Here is a 22,773-nt window from a genome sequence, read left to right as displayed (position 1 = left end):
ATCGTATCCTTTGAAATTGTGGGCAATGATGGTGGCTTCATCGTGTTTGAGTTCCACATAACCTTGCTCATCGGTCTCGCTCTGTAAGAGCCATTCCATAAACTGTTTTAACGTGTCGGGTCCTTGAAATAGGAAGCGGCGTTGTGATCCGAATCCTTCACAATGAGAACAGGGCTTGTCGATATCCACACTGTCGCAATGTTGACACACACGTTCTGCCACGCATAAATTGGGGATGTGAATACCGTTTTCCTGACTGCATTCGAAATCGTAATAAATGTATATTTTCAACTCCTCTTCTTCTTCTTTTTCTTTCTTAGGTTTGGGTTTCGTCTGTACAAAGCAGTGATGAGGCATGGTGACGACTTTGTGACAGATGCGGCATTCGGTTTGACCCCCACACGCGTGGCGTTTTAATAATTTCTTGGACATCCATTTCTGACACTGGTTACAGCGCCCCATTAAACTGCAGACCGTGGTCGTTGTATTACTGCTGTAAGGTTTCAAGTGGGTCTGGTAACAAGCTGCATTTCTGAAAAATCCCTTACAATGAGGGCAATTCGTCTGAGTCCCGTCCGGGATACAGGGGGTATCGGCTAAACAAAATGAGCATCGATGAGGACAGACGGTCCGATGTTCTTCAATGTGACTGTAGCCAACATCGCAATAATCGCAATAGTATTTGTTTTCCGTCACTCCAGGCATAGACACAATGGCATCGTAATGCTCGTTATCCAGCAGGATATTCAAACAAGTCCCGTTTCCCGGTCCTTTGTAAATAGGTTCCAGTCGTAAACGAGCTGTATTCGTTTTGAATTGAAATATTTTCAATCGATACTGCGGGGCGAGCGCGTGTTGTAATTGCTCCCATTCACGCGGCCCACACGGCTGGTTCATAGCACACCCAGCTTGTTCCATCAAGGCTATCGCTTCTCGTTTCTGATCGAGAGAATCTTTATCCCCTTTTCTCATGCGTAACCATCTCGTTTCCCATGCCGGGTCGTTTGATTTCTGGCCGTGTAGACGTGCTACCACAATAGCCCGGGACAAGCAGAGAGAATCCTCAGGATTTTGAATGCGAACGATCGCTCTCTTAGAGGTTTTGAATTTCTCCTTATCCACGTGTAGATGTTTTTTCTTAGTGCACCCGCTGCCTTGTGGATATTTGACATGGAAAAAATCCATCTGCACTGCCCCGTCGGTGATTAGGAATTCCTTTTTAGATTGCTGCACGGATTCTATTTTGTTCAGAATTTTGTCCTCGTTGAGCTGATTGGACTGCGTAAATTCGTACCAAATAGCTGAATCCAGAGACGGGTGCCGAATATTTAAACGTAGATAATCATTGGGATTGCACTGCATTTCCTGTTTCACATTTTTTAACATATCCCGGAAGAGGCGACGAATGAAGGCTGTATTTTCTTTCTCTGGAATAGGCTTGAAGGCAACATTGTAGACATTTTCCTTGACTTTAAATTTCCGTGATTGACGTCCTCGTTCCAGTTGAATTTTGTAATAATCCGAAATGAGTTTCTTTTTCCCTCCTCCCCGCTGTAAATACTGTAATCGCCGTTGATTCTCTCTGCGGAGTTGTAATTCACACTGCCGTTGTCTGTTCAGCTGATCATTCAAAAATCTCAAGCGCTGTTCAATATAACTCCGTGGAAGTCCACTAGGTAACTTGTCTGACATGATGTCGAAAGTGACACCCAATGCACCGCGCGCCGCTTTATATATTACCTATAGACAGCGCTGGGTAAAACTAGGTACCGTGCCAGCTCTGGGGATTGTACCATTGTTCTTTAATAAACATGTCAACTTAAAACCTTGTGTTATTCTTTAGATTTAATACACAGGAATACATAGGATTTCACAGGATTTCACTGGATTTTATACCGATTTTCAGAAAAATAGCTCCAGGTTCCTTTTCCAGGAACTCAAAGCGAAAGTACCGCATGCTAAAATTAGACCAGCGGCCATAGACCAACCTATTCACCGGCCTACAACCCCTGCTGGGGTTGACCCCGTCCTAGTGCACTCCGTTAACCCCAACACCGCTTGACCAATCAAAAGACGCCCTTGCTTGACCTCATTTGCATAAAAAGTGCACTCAGTTGAACCCCCTATCGGGAGGGCTTATACTACTCATATGTGTATGCAATAGGGGGTCATCTTGTTAGACCCCCTATCGGATGTTTTTATTTTGTGTATATATATTCTCTTTCTCAATGTTAATTTTATAGATGTATGTAACAGGGGGTCATCTAGTCATTTGCAGCATATGGTCATAAGTTTTACTTGGTTTTAATGACCCCCTGTACTGTATATACTTTTCGTCATTTACTAAATAAATGACATTTTCTATTCTCAAACTTGTTTTGATTTGCCTGTTTTGAGCAAAAAAAACGAGTGTAGTCCACTTGGCTATTGCTTTTGAGCCCAGGATCATAAATACATTAACGATACAGCTACATTAGTTTTAAAGAGTTATTTCGCCTAACTTTTTATATGATTTTACCCGGTCAGGCTGGTGAGTCAGACCAATGCATTTCCCACATCAGGTTTTAGAAAGTGGTAGCCTTCCATTGGATGGGTGATTATGTATACCTAATGTCTCTCTCCTCTGGTCTAGATCCAATTACAAGTAATAGATACTACTCGTACTATGAGATATACAGTCATGAATATTGCCATTACTGTTTAGAAAAATGTCCTATTGCCCCTTTCCTCTTCCTCCCTCCCCCTTTTCTCTTCCTTCTCTCCCTATCAAAATACACTTAAATGCAATAGTATTGATGTTATATATTATATATATATATATATATATATATATATATATATATATACATATATATATATATGTGTGTGTGTGTGTGTTAAACTTATACGGTACCAATTTTGATGCACCAGATACGCATTTCGACAAATGTCTCTTCAGTGATGCTCAATGCTCAAGCCGAAATTTTGGAAAATCGAAATAACAATAAACTTGTAGGAGCTATATACTGTATATATATATATATATATATATATAAAAATGTGAATTTGTATAACTGTTTATGTTATATGTTATGGAAATCAAATTTAAAAAAATATATACAAGACCCCAAAAAATTATGTATACCTTATTTGAGATTCGCTCAAACGTACTAGATTGAACAAAAGTTGAAAAAAAACACTTTTGACACCCCCCCCCCCCTTGATCGCAATCTGAATTTTTAAATGCTCGTCGTAGTATACATAATACCTATCAGATAGTAATTCATATTATGACGGCATGATTGAATGCCATTTAGTGCAGTATCAAAGTCACAAAATGGAGATGAATCAGACAAACTATTTTTCATAAACGATCACCCATGTAAATAGCTGAAGCCTCTAGACACATGGGAAACATTATCATTTTCTTTTTTGAATGAAAATCGCCAGACAATCAAGAAATCCCATTAGTATTATCGGAGGTTGCGGGAACAAAACGAACTGATTTCAAAACATCTATATACTGAGGATTTTTGTATACACTATTTTTGTTGATGCTGTTTACTGTTTGATCAGTAGTCAGATGAAAACGCATATTTTAAGGTCGTTGCCCCGTACATCAAACCTACGCCATCTTAATTGCATTGTGAAAAACTACCCAAAGGAAATAAAAAAGAAATGACTTCAAATTGCCCCTATTTGTAGATATATAATTGACTATTTTTGAACAAAGAAGTCAATCCATGTTCAAGGATGTTGTATTTAGAAGCGAATAGTCGTGATTGACGGTTTTGATCGGGTCAAAGAGAGGAATTGCTCTGTGAATGGAAACATTTACTTGACTCTCTAACTCACAAAGAACATTGATTGTAAAAGTTAGTCACGAAAATGGAAAATACGTGCAGAATTTTTAAAATTTATTAGAACTCTGAAAAACAAAAATATTCAACAACAGTAAAACAGGATACATGTTTTTAACAACATATCACTTCATTAGTGATATAGAGCTAGATAATATTTACTGAATCTGATGTCGTGATATAGAGCTAGATAATATTTACTGAATCTGATGTTGTATTCCGTGATATAGAGCTAGATAATATTTACTGAATCTGATGTTGTGATACAGAGCTAGATAATATTTACTGAATCTGATGTTGTGATATAGAGCTAGATAATATTTACTGAATCTGATGTTGTATTCCGTGATATAGAGCTAGATAATATTTACTGAATCTGATGTTGTGATATAGAGCTAGATAATATTTACTGAATCTGATGTTGTATTCCGTGATATAGAGCTAGATAATATTTACTGAATCTGATGTTGTATTCCTTTGTATAATGTTTGTTCTATTCGAAAGTTCTTTATTTTATGTAAGAACGGACAGCATTTGGACAGAGCCAAAACATAGACCTTTCTGAAATCTCTCATGAATAAAGGATAAATAATTGGGTTAATTAAGCTGTTACAGTAACCAAGCCATACAAATGACGTAAACAATTTTCCTGGAATGCACTGACAAAATCCTTCCACGATATTAGCACACAGAAACGGAGACCATGTTGTGACGTAAGCACCTACGATTGTCCCCAACGTCACCGTGGCTTTCCGGGTGAAAGGCTCCCTTAAATGTTTTGTAGGAACATGTTGTCTAAGAAGAACATGGCCTGGAGCGAGAAGGGTACTTGCAAAAAAAGCTTGTCTTTTTGCTTCCTTTGAAACGCGATAATAGAGAACAATAGCTATGATAATTGGACATAAAATTGTTACTGTTGTGGCGATCACACCATACGTACCGCTTATAATGAACAAACACAGCGGGGTTTTAGAAAATAAAGTTAAATTCTTCAAAGAGGGAACATCGGGATTGTGAAATCCAGCCATAATTGGAACAAAAGAGGACAGAATTGCTATGGTCCACGCAACTCCCAGCATTAAGAAAGCTTTTTGGAAGGTCATCACTGTTTTGTATCTTAAAGGCGTGATAATGGAGATGTAGCGGTCTATGCTGATAAGGCATACATTTAAAACAGAAGCACTAGATAGCATCACGTCGAATGATACCCATACTGCACAATACTCTTGAACAAAAATCCATTCTTCAAATATTTCCTGGAGAGCAGACGGTATCATTACGATAGATCCCAACAGAAAATCGGTCAAACTTAAGGACACAATAAACATATTGGACACCGTTCGTAGTTTCCTTCTCATAACCACCGCCATCAGAACAAGTGAATTGCCCAAAATGGTTAAAAATATCAAAAGAAATAAAAATGCTCCTAGGACAATTGTTCCTGCATTTGCATGAAAACCTTCCCCGTTCTTTCCGGGTCCCGACCAGTTGGATGCACTTTCCAGTACGACTTTTGAGTCGTTGACAACCATGTAGAATTTACTTTGGCATCCACAAGAAAACACAACTGCTTCCATCCAAATATTTCTGTAGCAATCCAGTGGCACACCTAGGCATCATAACTTCTGATTTCATGACAAGTGTCCATTTCTCTACGAATATGAAAAAAAGAAAAATCGTCAAATTAATGTTAAAATCGATAAAGGGATTCAGATAATTATGTATTGGGGGAAATATTGGATAAGCAAGAAGAATGTATTAAAATGATGGCAAAATTATTAGTCTTAAATTTTCCAAAATTAATACTTCTCTTTACGTGTGGAGGATAGACATCTTAAATGCACAATACATTTGGAAAAGTATTGTATTTCCACGCTATAATGCAAGTATTAAGTCTGTGTTGTTTTATGGCGGCTTCCTGAAACTAATAGGCACTTTGAATTGTTTTCTTCTGTACAAGATTCTCATGAAGATTTGTTCTGTTGTGCCCATAGTTGTAGCTTCTTTAATTGCCATCTTATTTAATCGAGATGGCATAAGATAAAGTGTAGGAAAAGCGGGATTGTTGATTTCATTTCAAACTGGTGTTTCAGTGTCATCAATAAATGTCAAGAAGTGGATGCAGACGTCGCAGTGAATAAGCATACACATATAATTCTAACTTTGTCACGATCCGTGTGGTTCGTGCATTTCAAACTGTGTATGCATGTCTGAAATTCATTTTCTATTCTTCTGGCAAAAAGTTGATATCTAATTGCTTTCTCTACAATCTGATCATTTTTTTTTTTTTATATGTGGTAATTGGTAGAAATGAGGGAGTTTGTGTTTTGGCTTACCTGAAACACTGCAATAGTATTTATTTTTGTATAAGATAAATTTATTCAGTCTCGTTTAAAGTCAGCAATTCGCAAATTTATCAATACAACCTGTGATTGGGTAAAATGCTGTCTGACATGTTTCATATCAATTTAGGCCGTTTTTACACATTGATTTTTGACTACAAGATTACTCCATTTACCCGATCGAGATATAGGGCTCACGGCGGGTGTGACCGGTCAATAGGGGATGCTTACTCCTCCTAGGCACCTGATCCCACCTCTGGTGTGTCCAGGGTCCGTGTTTGCCCTACTTTTAATTTGGTATTATTTATAGGAGTTATGAGATTGATCACTGTTCGCTATCTTCACCTTTTCGTGTGACAGTACATGTTAAGGCTAAAAATTCATAGCTACAGCGACTATTTTTCTGCGGAGGAGTGTTTTGCAGTATACCTCATCGGTGTATTGCAATATAAGCAGATTCCACAGTTTAACTACACCATAAAGTGAAGATAACGAACAGTGATCAATCTCACAAGTCCTATAAAGGTGAAGATAGCGAACAGGGATCAGTCTCATAACTCCTATAAAGGTGAAGATAACGGACAGTGATCAATCTCATAACTCCTATAGAGGTGAAGATAACGAACAGTGATCAATATCATAACTCCTATAAAGGTGAAAATAACGAACAGTGATCAATCTCATAACTCCTATAAAGGTGAAGATAGCGAACAGTGATCAGTCTCATAACTCCTATAAAGGTGAAGATAACGAACAGTGATCAATCTCATAAGTCCTATAAAGGTGAAGATAACGAACAGTGATCAGCCTCATAACTCCTATAAAGGTGATGATAACGAACAGTGATCAATCTCATAAGTCCTATAAAGGTGATGATAGCGAACAGTGATCAATCTCATAAGTCCTATAAAGAATACCAAATTAAGAGTAGGGCACATAAACAGGCATTTCTCTGAACACAAGTTGATAGAGGGATCTCGTGGATTGTATATCATATCACCTTGCTCGTCTCTCTGTTTTTGCCCAAGCCCTTTCAGCTATTCCTAATCGACAATGTCATTTGGAAGCGCTTGGAAATCACATGGATATGAATTACTATAACGACTGTTAATATTTTCCCCAGAAATCAAACAGAAAATTTCACAAAACAATCATGCTGTGGTAATGATATATGCTGGGGGAAAACCTGCAATATATATTGCAGCTGTCAACTGTATACTTTGACTCACATTTCACCAATAATTATTTGAGTGCATGTTACCTATAAGGGCGTTTGAAATTAACACTTTTCATGTTTTCACAGAAGGTACAGTAAGATCAATTTGCTTAGGAAGCCAGCAGAAATTAACCCAGTCGATAGGTATCGATTTCTGAACAATTAGTGGGCCAAGATCTTTATACCCCTAGCATTGTTTTATGAAGGTTTTGTTTTCATTTCCGCGAACATGTGATTTAGTAACTCATAAATCCCATAAAAACTGACTGCATGCAATGTCCTTAAGATGAGTTCTGCTGTGTGCTTCAAGTAAAGTCAGTCATGTATGCCAACATTGAATAAAATTTTACACTACATACATACTGTAAATATTTTTTTCTTCACTTTTTCATAGAGCAATTGACTTTAAAAATATATCATTATACACTGTATATGCCTTCGACAAAAGAGATAGATGGCATGATTCGTCCGAATCAAAACCTCTCATTTGATCAGGGTTTCGGACCTCTCTGTTGACATCATGAGGTAAAACTGCCTTCTGTACAGATCACAATTGTCTAGCTTTTTCATTTGATCCGTTATTCTGCCAGGACTGATTGTATCGCGGCAATTCATAGATCAATGATGACCAGGAGAATACACGGGAACGCACAGCTGTGTGGGTTTTTTGTTTTTGTTTTTTGGTATTACATCACAAAAGATTAAAGATGATAAACCATATTAAGTAAAAATTCAAACAAAAGAATTTCGCTTTTATCAAGGTCCAGCGTAAACATAGACGCTGGAAAAATATCAAGAGGTGACCTATTCTGGGTTGTAAGAACACACGTGCATAGAGGACTTGTGGCCATCTGTGCACAGAATTTAAAATTTCCTGTAAAAAGTGCCTGTCTATACAAATAAATTAAGAAGACCTTTTCGGCTCTTAGAATAATACATGGTTTAAAGTTTTATATGTATAAAGAAGCTATCCATAGTACAATATTATATATATATATATATATATATATATATATATATATATATATATATATATATCTTCTGTAAGAATTCATTCTCACATTAGTGTCCCTCTGGATTTTTTTCTACCAAAAATTACCACAACTTAAAAATAAACATCCCAATTCTAATGCCTTTCAAATTTGGTGATTTTTTTGTCAGTAAAGCACAAGGATCTCTTGGTCAGCTTATAAGAAATGTATCCCTACAGAGCATAACTCTACAATACCTACAATGTATAAGTCTAGTGTGAGATAGTGAAGATAACGAGCAGTGATCGATCTCATAATTCCTATAAAGAATACAAGAATAAGACAAACACGGATCTATATGTTATATATATACCGTAGTATACATACACGAAGTCTTCAGTGTGCAGCATTGTGCAAGGGTTCTTTAAAGGGACTGATTCACGATTTCCCCCAAAATTTTGTTTTTCACTGTTAATGATCAAAATCTACTGTCTAATATGTTTAAAAGATTTCACATAAAAATTAAGGTTATACATTATCACAGAAGCTCAGTTTAGGAAGTTTATTATTTGTTTTGTAAACAAAGATTGTGGTACGTTATTGTTTACGAAATTTTCAAAAGAAATGGATATTGATCGAAGTTTATCATATCTTTCACATTTCAACCATTCTTTTGGTAAAATATGTCATCTAAAAGTTAAAATTTGTGACTCTGCAGAATTAAGATGCTTTATATTACAAAATTATTGTTTCACCGGTTTGTTTGTATACATTAAAAGACTCGAGTCTCTGTTTACATCACACAGATTTAAGGTTAAAATATTGCTTTTATTCTTGCATTCAGAAAGTCAAAATTTTGGCTGTCAACATTAGATGAATGATATTTTTAATGTTTAACATAAAAAATGAGAAACATTTTTCTCAAAAATCGTGAACCAGTTCCTTTTTACCTTTTTAACTAAAGTTAGTTTGTTAATGTTTTCACTCAAACGATACGATATTCAAATTGAGAATTACATGTCTGTATCAACATCTATTTATTTTTTCATTTTACATAAATGCGATTTTCTGATAATGGGAGGCTCGCGACAAAATGAAGTCCATTCCTTATCTAAGTACACTACACACCCTTAATCCTGAAAATGGCTCCACCTACAATGGACACTGGCCATGTACTGTACATTCACTTGTTATCACGAATTCCATGACCACACCGTACCGCAGCATGCATACTGAATCATGTATACACAGAAAAACCTATTATGGCAATAAGTCACTCCATACCAAATCCGACCATCGACCCCAGGGATGAATTATCTCAAGTCCGGAAAGATCATTATTACATGCATGTTGTTTTGTGAAAGAATTTCAGGGATGAAATAGACACTAATTAGCTGATGAATGTGTTTTTGATGTATTGTCGTGTTCACTTATCTGCATCACCGGTGTTTTGCTGAGAAGGTTCATCTCTTTCGATTTATATTGGGAAGAAAATAAATAACTACCGAAAATGCCTGAAATGATGATGATTGCTTGCATAGGAGAAATTTATGAGTATAAACGCAGCCGGAATAACCTATCACTGTATGATTTTCTATATACACAGTAATCTGCCACTCCTCACAGGAGATGCTGCAATTTATAAAGATCATATTTTGCAATAAATTGCGATCAGTAATAAACTTAAGATGAAGGACACTTTATATAACGATATTGGATGCATGGGTTCATATACATGTATATGTGGGGAGGGGGGGGGGGGGCGTAATTAGATTGCAATAGATACAATATAAAATTCCTAGAAAAAAAGCGACTGTAAATTCTGTATGATAATCAAAAGTTGAAATATATTGCCCCTTCTTATATAATTCTGTGCAAATTTTACCCACTGTTTTATACCTCATTGAGAATGTCGTTCAGGATTAACAATACCACGTGGCTCTGAATCCAGGTGTGACATGTTTGATTTAATAATAATGGTCCATATTATATATGAAGGCAGCTCAATATTCGCCGGGTTTTAATCTTGGTCCATTGGGCACGAATTGTGCTCCTTTGTTAGTTGACCTGTTTCTATATTCATATGAACTATATGACAAACGGGGTGATTTCAGCTTCTCCATTGTCAACTGACCATATTTATGTAGCAATATTCCATTATCACCTGCATATGGTGTTTAGATCTCTCAACTGATTCGATACGCAAGAGCTTGTTCTGCGTATGGTCAGTTTTTAAATCGAGGCAAGCTACTGACAAACAAGTTTATGGTACAGGGGTTTCAACAGTCTCGAATGAAGTCAGCAATTTGCAAATTCTATGGTCGTTATAACGATCTAGTTCATCAATACAACCTATCATTGGGTCAAATGCTGTCTGACATGTTTCATACCGATTGTTAGGCCGTGCTTGGCACACTGATTTTAACTACGGGGAACTCCGTTTACCTGATCAGGATATAGGGCTCACGGCGGGTGTGACCGTTCGACAGAGGATGCTTACTCCTCCTAGGCACTTGATCCCACCTCTGGTGTGTCCAGGGGTCTGTGTTTGCCCAACTATCTATTTTGTATTGCTTATAGGAGTTATGAGATTGATCACTGTTCGTTACCTTCACCTCTCTATATATATTAGTTTACATTTCCAATGTTTTTGCCTTTGGTATCTTTACATACAAATTGTTCCGATAGTCATTTATTTATAAGCGTGTTTCAGAAACAATGTGTTTTAACGGATGTGAATTATCACAGAAATGAAAGTAAAAAAAGTAAATATCATAAATAAAATTCATTTTTTAAAATACCCGAGGATATGAACTGCAACGCTTCACGCCGGCAAATTTTCCATGAAAGTGCTTCAGCACATATCCCGGCGTAAAGTGGCGCAGTTCATACCCTCATAAAGGACCTCCCAACTTTAGCTGTAGCTTCTGATCCCCCTTTACCATCCCTCTTTTCAAATAAACATTTATTTATCTTTTATACTTTTTATGGTAAATATTAAACACTGATGTATCTCCAGTACGTGTACAGCCCCTTTCCCCTGGGATGTTGGATTGATTGATTGATGTTTTCCGCCACACTCAACAATTTTTCAGTTATCTGGTGGCGTCCAGTTTTTATTGGTGGAAGAGAGAACCCAGATACAATGTACCTGGGAAGAGACCACCGATCTTCCGAAAGTAAACTGGGAAACTTTCTCGCTTACCGTCGCGAGCTGTTGGAATATAATGGTAGAAAATTAAGATTTAAATGGTCACCCTTAGCCTGAAAGCAACAGAATTACTACCCGAGGCCAATACAGGTAAATGAGGTAGAAAAAACCCCGTATATTTTTGCAGATTTGTATTGTATTTATTTTTATGAATTTCATCACCAGCACAAGATTGTCCAGTCTTGCTCTTTGAATATATTTTTTTAATTAGAAAAACGACTTATGATAGAATTTACAAATCTGGACAACCTTGTGCTCGATATAAACAAAGACTTTAAAAACCGGTCATTCGATGAATATCAATAGAGATTTAAAGGGCCATGGGCACGATTTGAGCTGAAAATTTTAAAATTATATTTTCCCATTTGTAATGTTTAGAATGCTTAGGTATTTCTAATGGTCGGCAAAAATTTGAATGTTAATTGAGAGGTACATGAGAGATACAGAGCTCACAATTCTTTGTTATGTAAACAAGGCTCGTTCCATGTTTTTGTTTACATAGGTTAGATATACTAGTAAAAGTTTCACTTAAAGCAGAATTTTTTTCCAGTTTACAAGTTGATTCTTAACACAATTAGATAGTTTCTAGTGTTTGTCACATCTCATTTTGTTTAAAACATGGCTATTTTCTATTAAGTAATCTAGATGTAAACAAAAACATGGCACGAACCTTGTTTACATAACATAGAATTGTGAGTGCTGTATTTCACTTGTAACCCAACGACTGATATTCAAATTTTGTTGGCCATTAGAAATACATTAGTTAAGCATTGAAAACAACAAAAATGGAGAAATAAAATTTTCAGTTGAAATTGTGTCCATTCCCCTTTAACAGAAAAAAAACACCCCAAAAAACAAACAAACAAAACAAAACAAAACCAAAAACAAACAAAAAACCCCAGATAAACCCATTTCAAAAGACGGCATCGCTCTTGACGAATTTTTTCAGTAAAATAAAATGCCAAACCTCTAAGTTAATAAGGCATTAATTAACATCCTGGGGCATTGTAAATTGCATAATTCAAACTGATGTTTTATCAAATCATCGGGGGTCGCATGTCACAGCTAAAGTCGGGAGGTCTTTTTTCAAAACTGAAATTCATTTTAAATATTACCATGAAATATTTTTTGCTTGTAGCAAGAACTATTACACTTTACGAAGAAAAAAACCCTGAAGTTAGAATAGAGGGGAGCACAGAAGAATTCCCGTTATTTGGATACCCATTTCCGCCCTACCTGGGGTTGAAATCGCGACCCGAGGAACCAAATTTCAAATCGACCAATGCGCTGGTCCGCTCGATCATCTACGTGAGTTATAAAACTTGCTTTCGATGACGATGGAATTCTCTCCACGCTTTCACACGCTACATGGTTATTGGGAATGGAAATGGGATAGTTACTGAACGTAAATGTAAGAGGACCATACAAGATACACATTACATTTGAAATATTTTTATATAAAGCACCGAAATAGTAATGAACTCTTTAAATGTATTTAAATTTGAATTTATTAAGTTTATTTAAGAGGGAAAGTCAACCCCGTTTAACAATTTTGAACAGTTTCAAGAAGCAAAATCATTGGATGCATCTCCGACTATTTTTACATTTTCGTAAATATTTCGACCACAGCTGAGTTTCTAAGTAAACTATTCCGACAATTACACAAGAACAGTCTCTATGATTTTGTAGACGCCTGCTGGTGTGTTATTGTATATGGCAAGGTGTTTTGTTAAAATGAATTACAAGAAAACGATAAGTCATCATCCATCTGTAATAACTAGGATTAACCTGTCAAATATTGCATTAAATAAGTAATCAAGTGAAAAGTAGGACGGACCAAAACGCTTCCCTGCACGGCAAAAATGTCGAACCGATCAATGCTTTCAAATCAGCCATTGATCAAGTAATCAAGAAGCTTATCTGCCTCTGTTGTAGATGATCCAAATGAATGGTCTCATCAACGGATCCTCGAGCTCATTAATAAAACAATAGAGGCGACCTAATTTCACTTTCGAATACACTAAGTCTAGCGACTTGGTTACCTTATAAAGATGTGAAATAATTCAGTAACGGAGGGTTGTTGAGTGATGCACAGAGTATATGTATTAATAAAACATCGAGGCGCAGGGCCGGACATAGTTTGCCGGTAGCTGAATAATACAATAGCTCTCACAATTTCTAAGAACAAGCTTCTAAGAAAATCTTATTCTAAAAAAAAAAATATCAACAGGTCATTGTCTCGTCCAGAAGTTTACAAACAACATGCAGTATATAAAAAATGATCATCTTTCGATGCGATGTAATTATAAAACGGTTTGCATGTCTTATCAGATGACTACTGATTATCTTAAATTCCTTAGAAGCTGTGCATCAAACTTTGCTTTATTTTACGTGAATATTTTCTATTTCCTGTTTAGCTAAGACACAGACATTGACAAACTCCGGTGTAGCTGTTGCCTATATATACAATATATACGAGTACACACACACACACACACACACACACACACATATATATATATATACGCAGAATTCACAATCTCAGCAATGATAATTATCTAAACCTCAGACGTTCTTCTCATCCAAAATAACTAGACCTCCTGTCCTAACGGGACTAATACCTCTTATGGATCTCATCCATCCATATTGAGACATATTTGAAATGTTTTATAGCTGAAGACCAAAATGACGTGAACTTTATCATTTTTTATGTTTCACTTGAATAAAAGTTACAGGATAGAATAAATTCCTTTGACCTCAAAATTTATCAACAACCATGGTGTAGTAAAGAGTGTACAATTTAAAAACATTTGTGCGCTAGTCTCTTAGAAAATGTCCTAACAAAATCACAGACAGACAGACAATTGGACACGATTATTGCATTATACCCTCTCCTAAACTAATGCTGTAGTCTCTGAGAGATCATGTCGTTACAAAATCTAAATCAAAATGACCAAGTCTGTAAAGTTAAAAAAAACACCTGTAAATTATAGAAAACCAGTCAATATGAAAATATCAGATGCAAATCTTCATATGGTGAAAGATTGTACAGTTTTTCAGATAAATTCATATGCTAGTCTCTCAGAACACGTCCGAACAGATTCTTGTCCTCAGACAGACGGACGGGCTGATTCCAATATATCCCTATACTTGGTTTGATGGGGTATAATGAATGCAAATACAAATTTCATGGATAGTCAACTTATTATTTCACATTTGGACAGGAGTTTTAAAGAAGCAGAGCTACTCGTCTCACAACCCTATCAACTTACAAATTTCTTCTATGTTTCCGCACACAAGAAAATAAAATATTCAGATTCTAGTATTCCTCGTCTGGAATCGGGAAGTAAAATTCCTCAGTCTAAGAGCTTGAATAACGATTTCCATAACAACATGTTCAAAAAGAAATATTACCTCATGCGAAAAGAAAACACGAATCCAATGAAGCACTATTTGAATTAAATATTCTCACCAAAGTCAGATTTCATCAAATTAGTAAGCTGTCCTTTATGAAATTTCATAACGTGTACCTGTGCATGCACTCTCCTGTATAGATGCCAGTGGAATAATTTGCTAACAAGTATTTAGCGAGAAATTAGAGACATCGATAAAAGTCAGCATTAGTCGTTCAGTGTTCCAATCGAACGGTGAGTTTTGCCTCATGAGCTTTGATACTATGCCGCGAAAAAGGCCGAGAGACTATGAGTTTACGTTAACCCCTCTGACTTGAGAAAGTGATTATTATAATCGACAGCTGAATGGGAAAAATAGATGCCCACGCTGATTATACAAAAATTGGTTTCTGTCACAAAAAACATTCAGAAATAGAGCATATTTGTGTTCTTGAAAACTACTATTTAGCTATTTTGAGACAATGAATTATTGCGTATGTTGACGAATTAAAGTGTTACTATTGCAATAGGAAGTAACGAGTGGGAGAAGGAATTGAATTAAAACATGAGAGAGAGGTGGTTGGGCGGGACAAATCCTGGAGTATTTGTTTAATTGAAATGTGAAAATTGTTATTGTCGGCGTACAATTTTGCTTGCAGAGATAATATGAAGAGCCACGGGAACAACACAAAAGTATCCACCCAATACATTCGACTGATTTGAAATAGAACTATGAACAGTAATGGCTTTGTCGAAATACGCCCCTTCGATAAGTTTTGCAATGGATTAAACCTAGTCTAGTTTGGATAGATTTATATAGCGAGGCAAAAAATTTCAAGGCAAAGTGAATCTTTTTTATACGCCCGTCGAAGACGGGACGTATCATGGTATGGCGTCGTCCGTCCGTCTGTCTGTCCGGACTTTGTGGGCAGGATACAGACCGAACCGTAAGATCCGAGATTCTACAACTTAATACATTTGATTACCATGATGAGAGGAAGATGACCATTATTTTTCAAGATCAGAGGTCAAACGTCAAGGTCATAGTATCACTTAGTAGGAAAACCTAGTAGGAAACCCTTGTAGACAGTATACAAACCGAACTGTCGGGGCTTGGACCGTCAAATTTTGTACACATACACTTTATGCCAAGTGGAGGATGCCTATAGTTTCTTAAGGTCAAAGGTCAAGGTCGTAGTAGCTGCAGACCGATTCGTTGGGGGCAAGGACTATTAAACTTCGTACACATACATCTTATGCCAAATGAAAATATTACATAGAGAGTACATGATTTGTCATGTTTTTACGATGCCAAGAAAGTATGTCACATTTTGATGATTGCTGATACTACTTGAAGGCAAGTTCTACAAATCATGGTGTAAGAAAAACACCCTATATTAGCTTTTTACGGGCGTATTATGTACCGTTGGCGGTACTCCTGTTAAATAATTGTTTAATGTTATGTAGATAACTATTTAGTCTAATTAACCTTTATAGATATATGGAAAAGTTCTACTTTTGTTCAAATGATTGTTATTCTCAGATATACACCTAATGAAACCAGAAAAAACACTAAATGAAAAGCACATACAAAGAGTGTTTCCTCCAGCTACGCAGAACTTCGGGGAAACAGAGTATGAAAATATTGACGCTGTTTAGGTACTTTTAAATTAGCATACGAGGATTAACACATGCAATTAATACATAATTAATGCAAGGCGTCAGACCTTAATAAAATTTGCTTCGTCGGGCAGGTCGATATGACGTTATCGATCGCTTTCTCTTTTTGTTGTCGTTCCCGAGGGGCAGTTGAAATTAATATCTTTGTAATTAGATATTCAGAGTAAATATTATAGTACATGTACAAATAAGATATTAAACATTCTTTCAGCCACAAAAAGTATCAATTGAACCTTGCTACAGTCAAGTAACTGAGACGAAAAGGCCTGTATTTTTTATGAAGAAAAAGTCAGCATACACCATTTTCTTGCAAAGTAACCCTCAGTCTCTATTCTTAGCTTGCGTTATGGTGCGTATCAAAATTTACAATAGACCTACATGAAAATTTAAATGGCTACAAACTATTTATAATATGTAAAGTATAAGACTATCTAAAAAGTTTTTTGTACCTCTCTCTCTCCTCCATTTTATATGAAATGCCAAATAAGATGCTTTTGAAAAGAAGATAATCACACTATAGGGCTATATACAACATAGAGCACGCGTACTAGCAGAGGGACGCTCTGTAAGAAGATCAAATAACATGTCAAGAATAGAATGTGTTAAAAATCGATATTTGCATTAAACAACTGACCTTGAAATAGTCTGCTGTACATGCCAAGAACCAGATCTGAATTCTGCAAGATTAGTCTCATATATGTGGTATTCTGTAACAAAAATTTACATAGATAGATTTGTATCACACAGAGATAGTATCTGTATTCTATCATTTGCGATTTCAATTTTACATGTACATACGTTTTGATTGGCACTGTACAATAAACCATTTGTATAGTATATGATACTGTATTTGTACCCTGCCTAAGTTGTACTGGTATTCCATGGTATTTTGTTTTTACACACAGTGTGTAGTATAATGTCGCATTACCAGGTAACAACGTCTTGTCGAAAACTAATTTTAAGCAATGTTAAATGTTTGAATAATTTAAGGTTTGACTTTGTTACGATTTCACTTTGCATGCTTTGTGCTACAGTCTAAGAAATACTTTTTAGATGCTTAAACATGGAGCTAGACCTGCCTATGACGTAGGTCTGCTGTTTTGCGACCCACTTAAGTGTCATATACATTAAGAATTTCGGAATTTCATATTCAAATGACCTTTACTTTTCGCATCAAAGTTTGATGTGGTTTGAATACATTTTATTGATAAAATGAAGAGGATCAGAAACATATTCTACAACTTTCAAGTTCTCCAACATACATGTATATGCAAGACTCCAACGTGCGATGGTCACGCCAAAGTGCGATGGTCACGCCAAAATCCGATGGTGTGGGGTTCAGCAAAGTTTGTGACGTCATTCTTAACGTCTTTCAAAATGAACCCGATGAAATGCAACGTCAGTTTGCCCCAACGACGGTTCTTTCTGCTGCAGTGCTGACACTAACTTCTTCGGGTTATATTGGAGGAAGGCACGGGTGATTGACAGCAACGGCAAAGTTTACACTGTTGAGGATTGTGAGAATGGCAAAGTACATTTGTTGTCGAACTATCTACTTTGCCCAAACATTCTTTAATTCATGATCATTTATTACTTGTGATATAAATGTAATATTTTTGGGGGGTATGCTATAATGTGAAACATTCTAAACGATTTCGCGTTGGAAAGTTTTGTTTTTAATAATACGACAACTAAATAGTATTGAAATAAGTTCTTATTCAATAAGTTCTTATTCTTATGTTTGTGCATGAACTTTGAACTGATATTTTGGTGAAATAACACACGGTTGGTACATTCTGTACCAAAACACAGTCGTTTACAAACCAACGGACTTCGGCGTGTCACTCCATCGCACTTTGGCGCATTAGTATGTACCATCGGATTTCGTCGTGTCGACACCACCGCACTATGGCGCATTCGTCTGACACCATCGCACTTTGGCGTGTCAGACCATCGCACTTTGGCGTGCCACACCATCGGGGTTTGGCGCAGACCATCGCACTTTGGCGTGACCGTCGCACTTTGGAGTCCTACATATATATACCACACACATAAATTATTTTCTTATAATTCATGAATAAATTATTTCAAAATCATGACTATGTTTCACTACCCCAAAGCAAAAAGTGGGTTCAATTATTTAGGACAATAAATCTAGTTTGACAATAAGTCGAAAAGATATTTTTTTTTCTTGTTTTCGAATACTTTTCACGTCTGTCGCACATCTTCATGTTTTCCACATGAGTGATACGGTGTATTCATATTTTGTCTGTATATATCATAATTCAATAAACAGATACGTCTTGATTTAGTATGAATACTATTTACACAACGTTTAGCACATAAAAAAAAGACTTGGGTGGTTTTAAAACATTTTTGTAATTCACTAAGAGGCCATCGTTGCTTCTCTTGGTTGAGCTTAAAGTCATTAAAAAAAGAAGAACAAAGCCGAAACTCTCCCGTACATCATCGGTCGGATGATCAATGCAACAAAATCCAGTATTATGTTGACAGCTATGGACGAGATTAGGGATTAGGCTTATTTCCAAGGCAGTGCGCTAGAGACGAGTCAATAAGCGTGATGAGTAAACCGTCGATGGTAATATACATATACTTAATGGCTATGAAATATATGCATTGATGACTACGAAAGATCACCCCACGTGCACGTACAAACCATAAGGCGGGGCAATAATTATACATGCATATATGGTTATCCCCACCCCCACTTTATTGTTAGGGAATAAATATAATTGAAATGGGCATCGCTTTCTTTGCTCCATTTTCCCCCGATTCGTGATAAAATGCGTTACAACGTACTTTCCACTTCTGATTTTGATAAGGGGAATGGAATAAACAAGAGTCCTTTTACGCGTTGAATGTTTTCAAGGTTTAACTAGTGTATACGTTTAAAATGTCACGTTTATACAGCATACAATCGAGCTCAAAATAATCATCTGATCAATACCCAATTTAGGGCAACAGTAATTAACTTCCTCTTCTTAGATTAATTTAGCATTCACGTGCTTTCAAACTCATAAGTTGCAGCGTACTTAAAGCTTTAAGGAAAACGCCTAAGAAAATGCATAGCAAAAACTTGCATTCAACTTTATTATGCTTTTAATTTTAATACTTACAAGAGCTTTTGATGGAGAAACTTTGTAACCATGGATTTCAAACCGGAAACTTCAGAAAATAATGCGAAATTATCGTGTCATGGACCCAGTTTTTTTTTTTTTGTTGTTGTGAATTTTGATAAAATATACCGAAGAGTCCCTATTCTGCTGATCTTCGTATAGCCGATCTACTGTATTTGTGATAGACGACTGTAAGCAAAGTAACTGCTCAACTCTTGAAGGCGATGGATTTAGGGCCTACCCTAACTAAAAATTACAATCAGAGTGAACTAAATGTTTGCTAAATTGAACTATAGTTTATTACAGTATATAGTTTGATTGAATATAATTAAAACTTTTATGCTATAGGCCTGGTTACTGATAGTAAAAAAGCAAATAATTATACTTTGATTTAGTGTGAAAAAAAATCTTTGATATTTTTTGAGAAGTTTAGTGCTATTCTTAATAATTTGCCTTTGTAAATATGCCAACAAAATAAACATTAAAGACAATAGTTACTATATCAAAACATTGGTACTTTGATTTGCTCTAGTAAACACTTTGATACACAATGGTTAACTAGAGTAATTTACAGTTTACAATCGTATTTCATAGTAAAGGTAAGCATAAGGCAAACATGTCGACTCTAGAGCAGGCATCAAAAGATCTAAACTATCACACGCACTTTCTAGATACACCAACATATTTTCAGAGGTCGACAGTACACACAATTCGTCTGTTTTGATGAAAGAATATACTTATGAGAAATACCAGTTGTGAGCACCAAGTACAGAAGCTTCAGTAAAAGTGAAATATTTGTGAAAAATTACAATTTCAATATACCCGACCCACCTTTTTCTTTATCCTGTTTAACCTTACATCATTACTCCCAAAAGACATCAGATCCAAACATGTACAGGGTATGCCTAGTTACTCTTGAAAGTTTCATCTACCTTTCGAGTGGTTTCGGATATTCTGCGAACCAAAATGTTCGGAGATATAAGAGACAGAATAAAAGTATGTTCCCAATCTACATACGAGACATAAAAAAAGTGGAATTTTATCTCCGAGAAGAACTTGTATCATTAAAGTGGTGATGTGACTTCCCAACATGTAGTCTTGTTTGCGACAATCTACAGTGAGACGTCCGTGGACTACATTGAGACGTCCGTGGAGTGTAAAATCACAAAACCTGTGTTCATCACCCACCCACACCCCCACACCCCAAATAAAAATAGGTGCATTTCCAACAGTTTATCTTTCGTGAATATTCTATCATTATTAGTTGTTGTAGTTGTTGCAAAGGATGATTTGATAAAAATTAAACATTTTTAAAACTATGATTAATGTTGAAATAGGTATACGTGTTTTATACTAAGAGCGGAAAACGGGATGTTCTTACTCTCACTTAGCTGACGACCTGCAGTTTAGGATACCGATCAGGTTATAATTCTCGGCAGAATTTTAAAAAAGAAATTGGAATTGGTGAACTTTAAGGTGAATTATCTTGAGTTTATGGCCATAATAACAAGGTGTTCTAAGAACTGAATCAACATTACCAATTGGTATCCTTAAAAATCATCGATTGCAAACCATGGTAACCACCAGAGTTCGGGTAATAAACTATCTTTTCTCTTTGTTAGAAGCATTCTAATGCAATGTTTTAAAAAATAATGAGATACTTATATCTATAGCAAAGGAGTTTTACTTCGACATGAAAATTCCCTAATTAATAGTGTGATTGCATTAATTTCCTAAAGTTAACTAAATGGCGATATGCGCCTCATGGCGCGGAGAGAACTAGCTGTCAAATAGCAAATAGTTATCATCTGAGAGAGAGAGAGAGAGAGAGAGAGAGAGAGAGAGAGAGAGATGTACACCAATGTCCTACCTGCTTTATTCATCCTAATAGGTCATTCATTAGTTGTCAAAGCTCTCCTCCATGATTACAAATCTAGTCCTATTTCACTATGTGAGAGAGACCAATATGGCTGAATTCAGCAAATTAAATCAATTATTTCTTAAAGTAGAGGTCTGAGGATTCTCACAGTCCTCTTCCTATGTACGCTGACGTGAATAAGTTGTTTTCATTTGTGCTTTAAACAGCGTAAAGTTTGTTTTTTAAAAATAGAATTAAATCTTTTGCTTTTGAAATGTATAGCTTTTGTTTAAGTTTTCAAACATTTTTGAAATGTCTAATATGTATTATTTGAATACAGCCTTTATCTGATTTCAGATCTTTTGTAGATATACTTCTCTACAGTTCACTACGAAACCTCAATTTCTTTCAAAACTTGGCTATTTTTGTACTAAAAATAGCCATCGTAATGACTTATAGTGACTTGCAAAAATATGGGATTTTAACAACTACTCAACGATTCCATATTGCAATGTTCAACATAGGTAGTAATTGCTTCTTCGCCAAACACCCGGCATAGGAGATGAAAGTCTGGGTCGTTCAGTTGTGACCTTAAAAACGGAGGTCCTGTGTTACGGAAGGTGTTCGCACGATAAAGAAACCGTACTGCTACGGCCTTGTGCACCATGCATAGGTCAAAATTTGTGGCACTTGTCAGTGAAAAATTCTTGAATTGGACGTAAAGCAAAGCAAGAACACCCCCCCCCCCCAAAGAAAAAAAAACCAAACAAACAAAACATTGAATAAAGCGTGGTGTAAATGTTTATACTTAAAACCTGTAAAGTTATATATTCCATCCCTCTGCAATTGATTATTCCAAAGTTCTTATTGTTCCGCTGGTGTATTTGTCGGAAGTGTCATGTTGTATTACATATGTTTAAAATTTACAACATGGCAGTAGGTCCACAATAAGCGTTACGGATGTTAGATCATTTTATTGTCCACCATAAGCGTTTATATGAATGTTCGATCACTTTACCATTTTATTGTCCATCATAAGCGCTTATATGAATGTTCGATCACTTTACCATTTTATTGTCCACCATAAGCGTTTATATCAATGTTCGATCACTTTACCATTTTATTGT

General features: G+C 36.0%; 1 protein-coding gene across 2 annotated transcripts; it reads right to left on the bottom strand.

The window, feature by feature from the left end:
* Window positions 1-3,883: 3,883 nt before the first annotated feature.
* Window positions 3,884-21,808, bottom strand: LOC125668003 (dopamine receptor 2-like). 2 transcript variants are annotated; one of them, XM_048901731.2, is made up of 3 exons: window positions 21,659-21,808; window positions 17,286-17,358; window positions 3,884-5,491 (listed from the first exon to the last, which is right to left on the bottom strand). In XM_048901731.2, the coding sequence occupies exon 3, from the start codon at window positions 5,414-5,416 to the stop codon at window positions 4,292-4,294; it is 1,125 nt and encodes a 374-aa protein (XP_048757688.1). In that variant the 5' UTR covers window positions 5,417-5,491; window positions 17,286-17,358; window positions 21,659-21,808; the 3' UTR covers window positions 3,884-4,291. The 2 variants fall into 2 exon arrangements, with proteins under 2 accessions (XP_048757688.1, XP_048757695.1); XM_048901738.2 differs by lacking the exon at window positions 17,286-17,358.
* Window positions 21,809-22,773: the final 965 nt, after the last annotated feature.

The sequence above is a fragment of the Ostrea edulis genome, chromosome 1, assembly GCF_947568905.1.
Source record: "Ostrea edulis chromosome 1, xbOstEdul1.1, whole genome shotgun sequence".
In the NCBI taxonomy this organism is placed as follows: Eukaryota; Metazoa; Mollusca; class Bivalvia; order Ostreida; family Ostreidae; genus Ostrea; species Ostrea edulis.
Note: the sequence above shows the minus strand (reverse complement) of the source record. Positions and strands in the feature narration are given on the sequence as shown.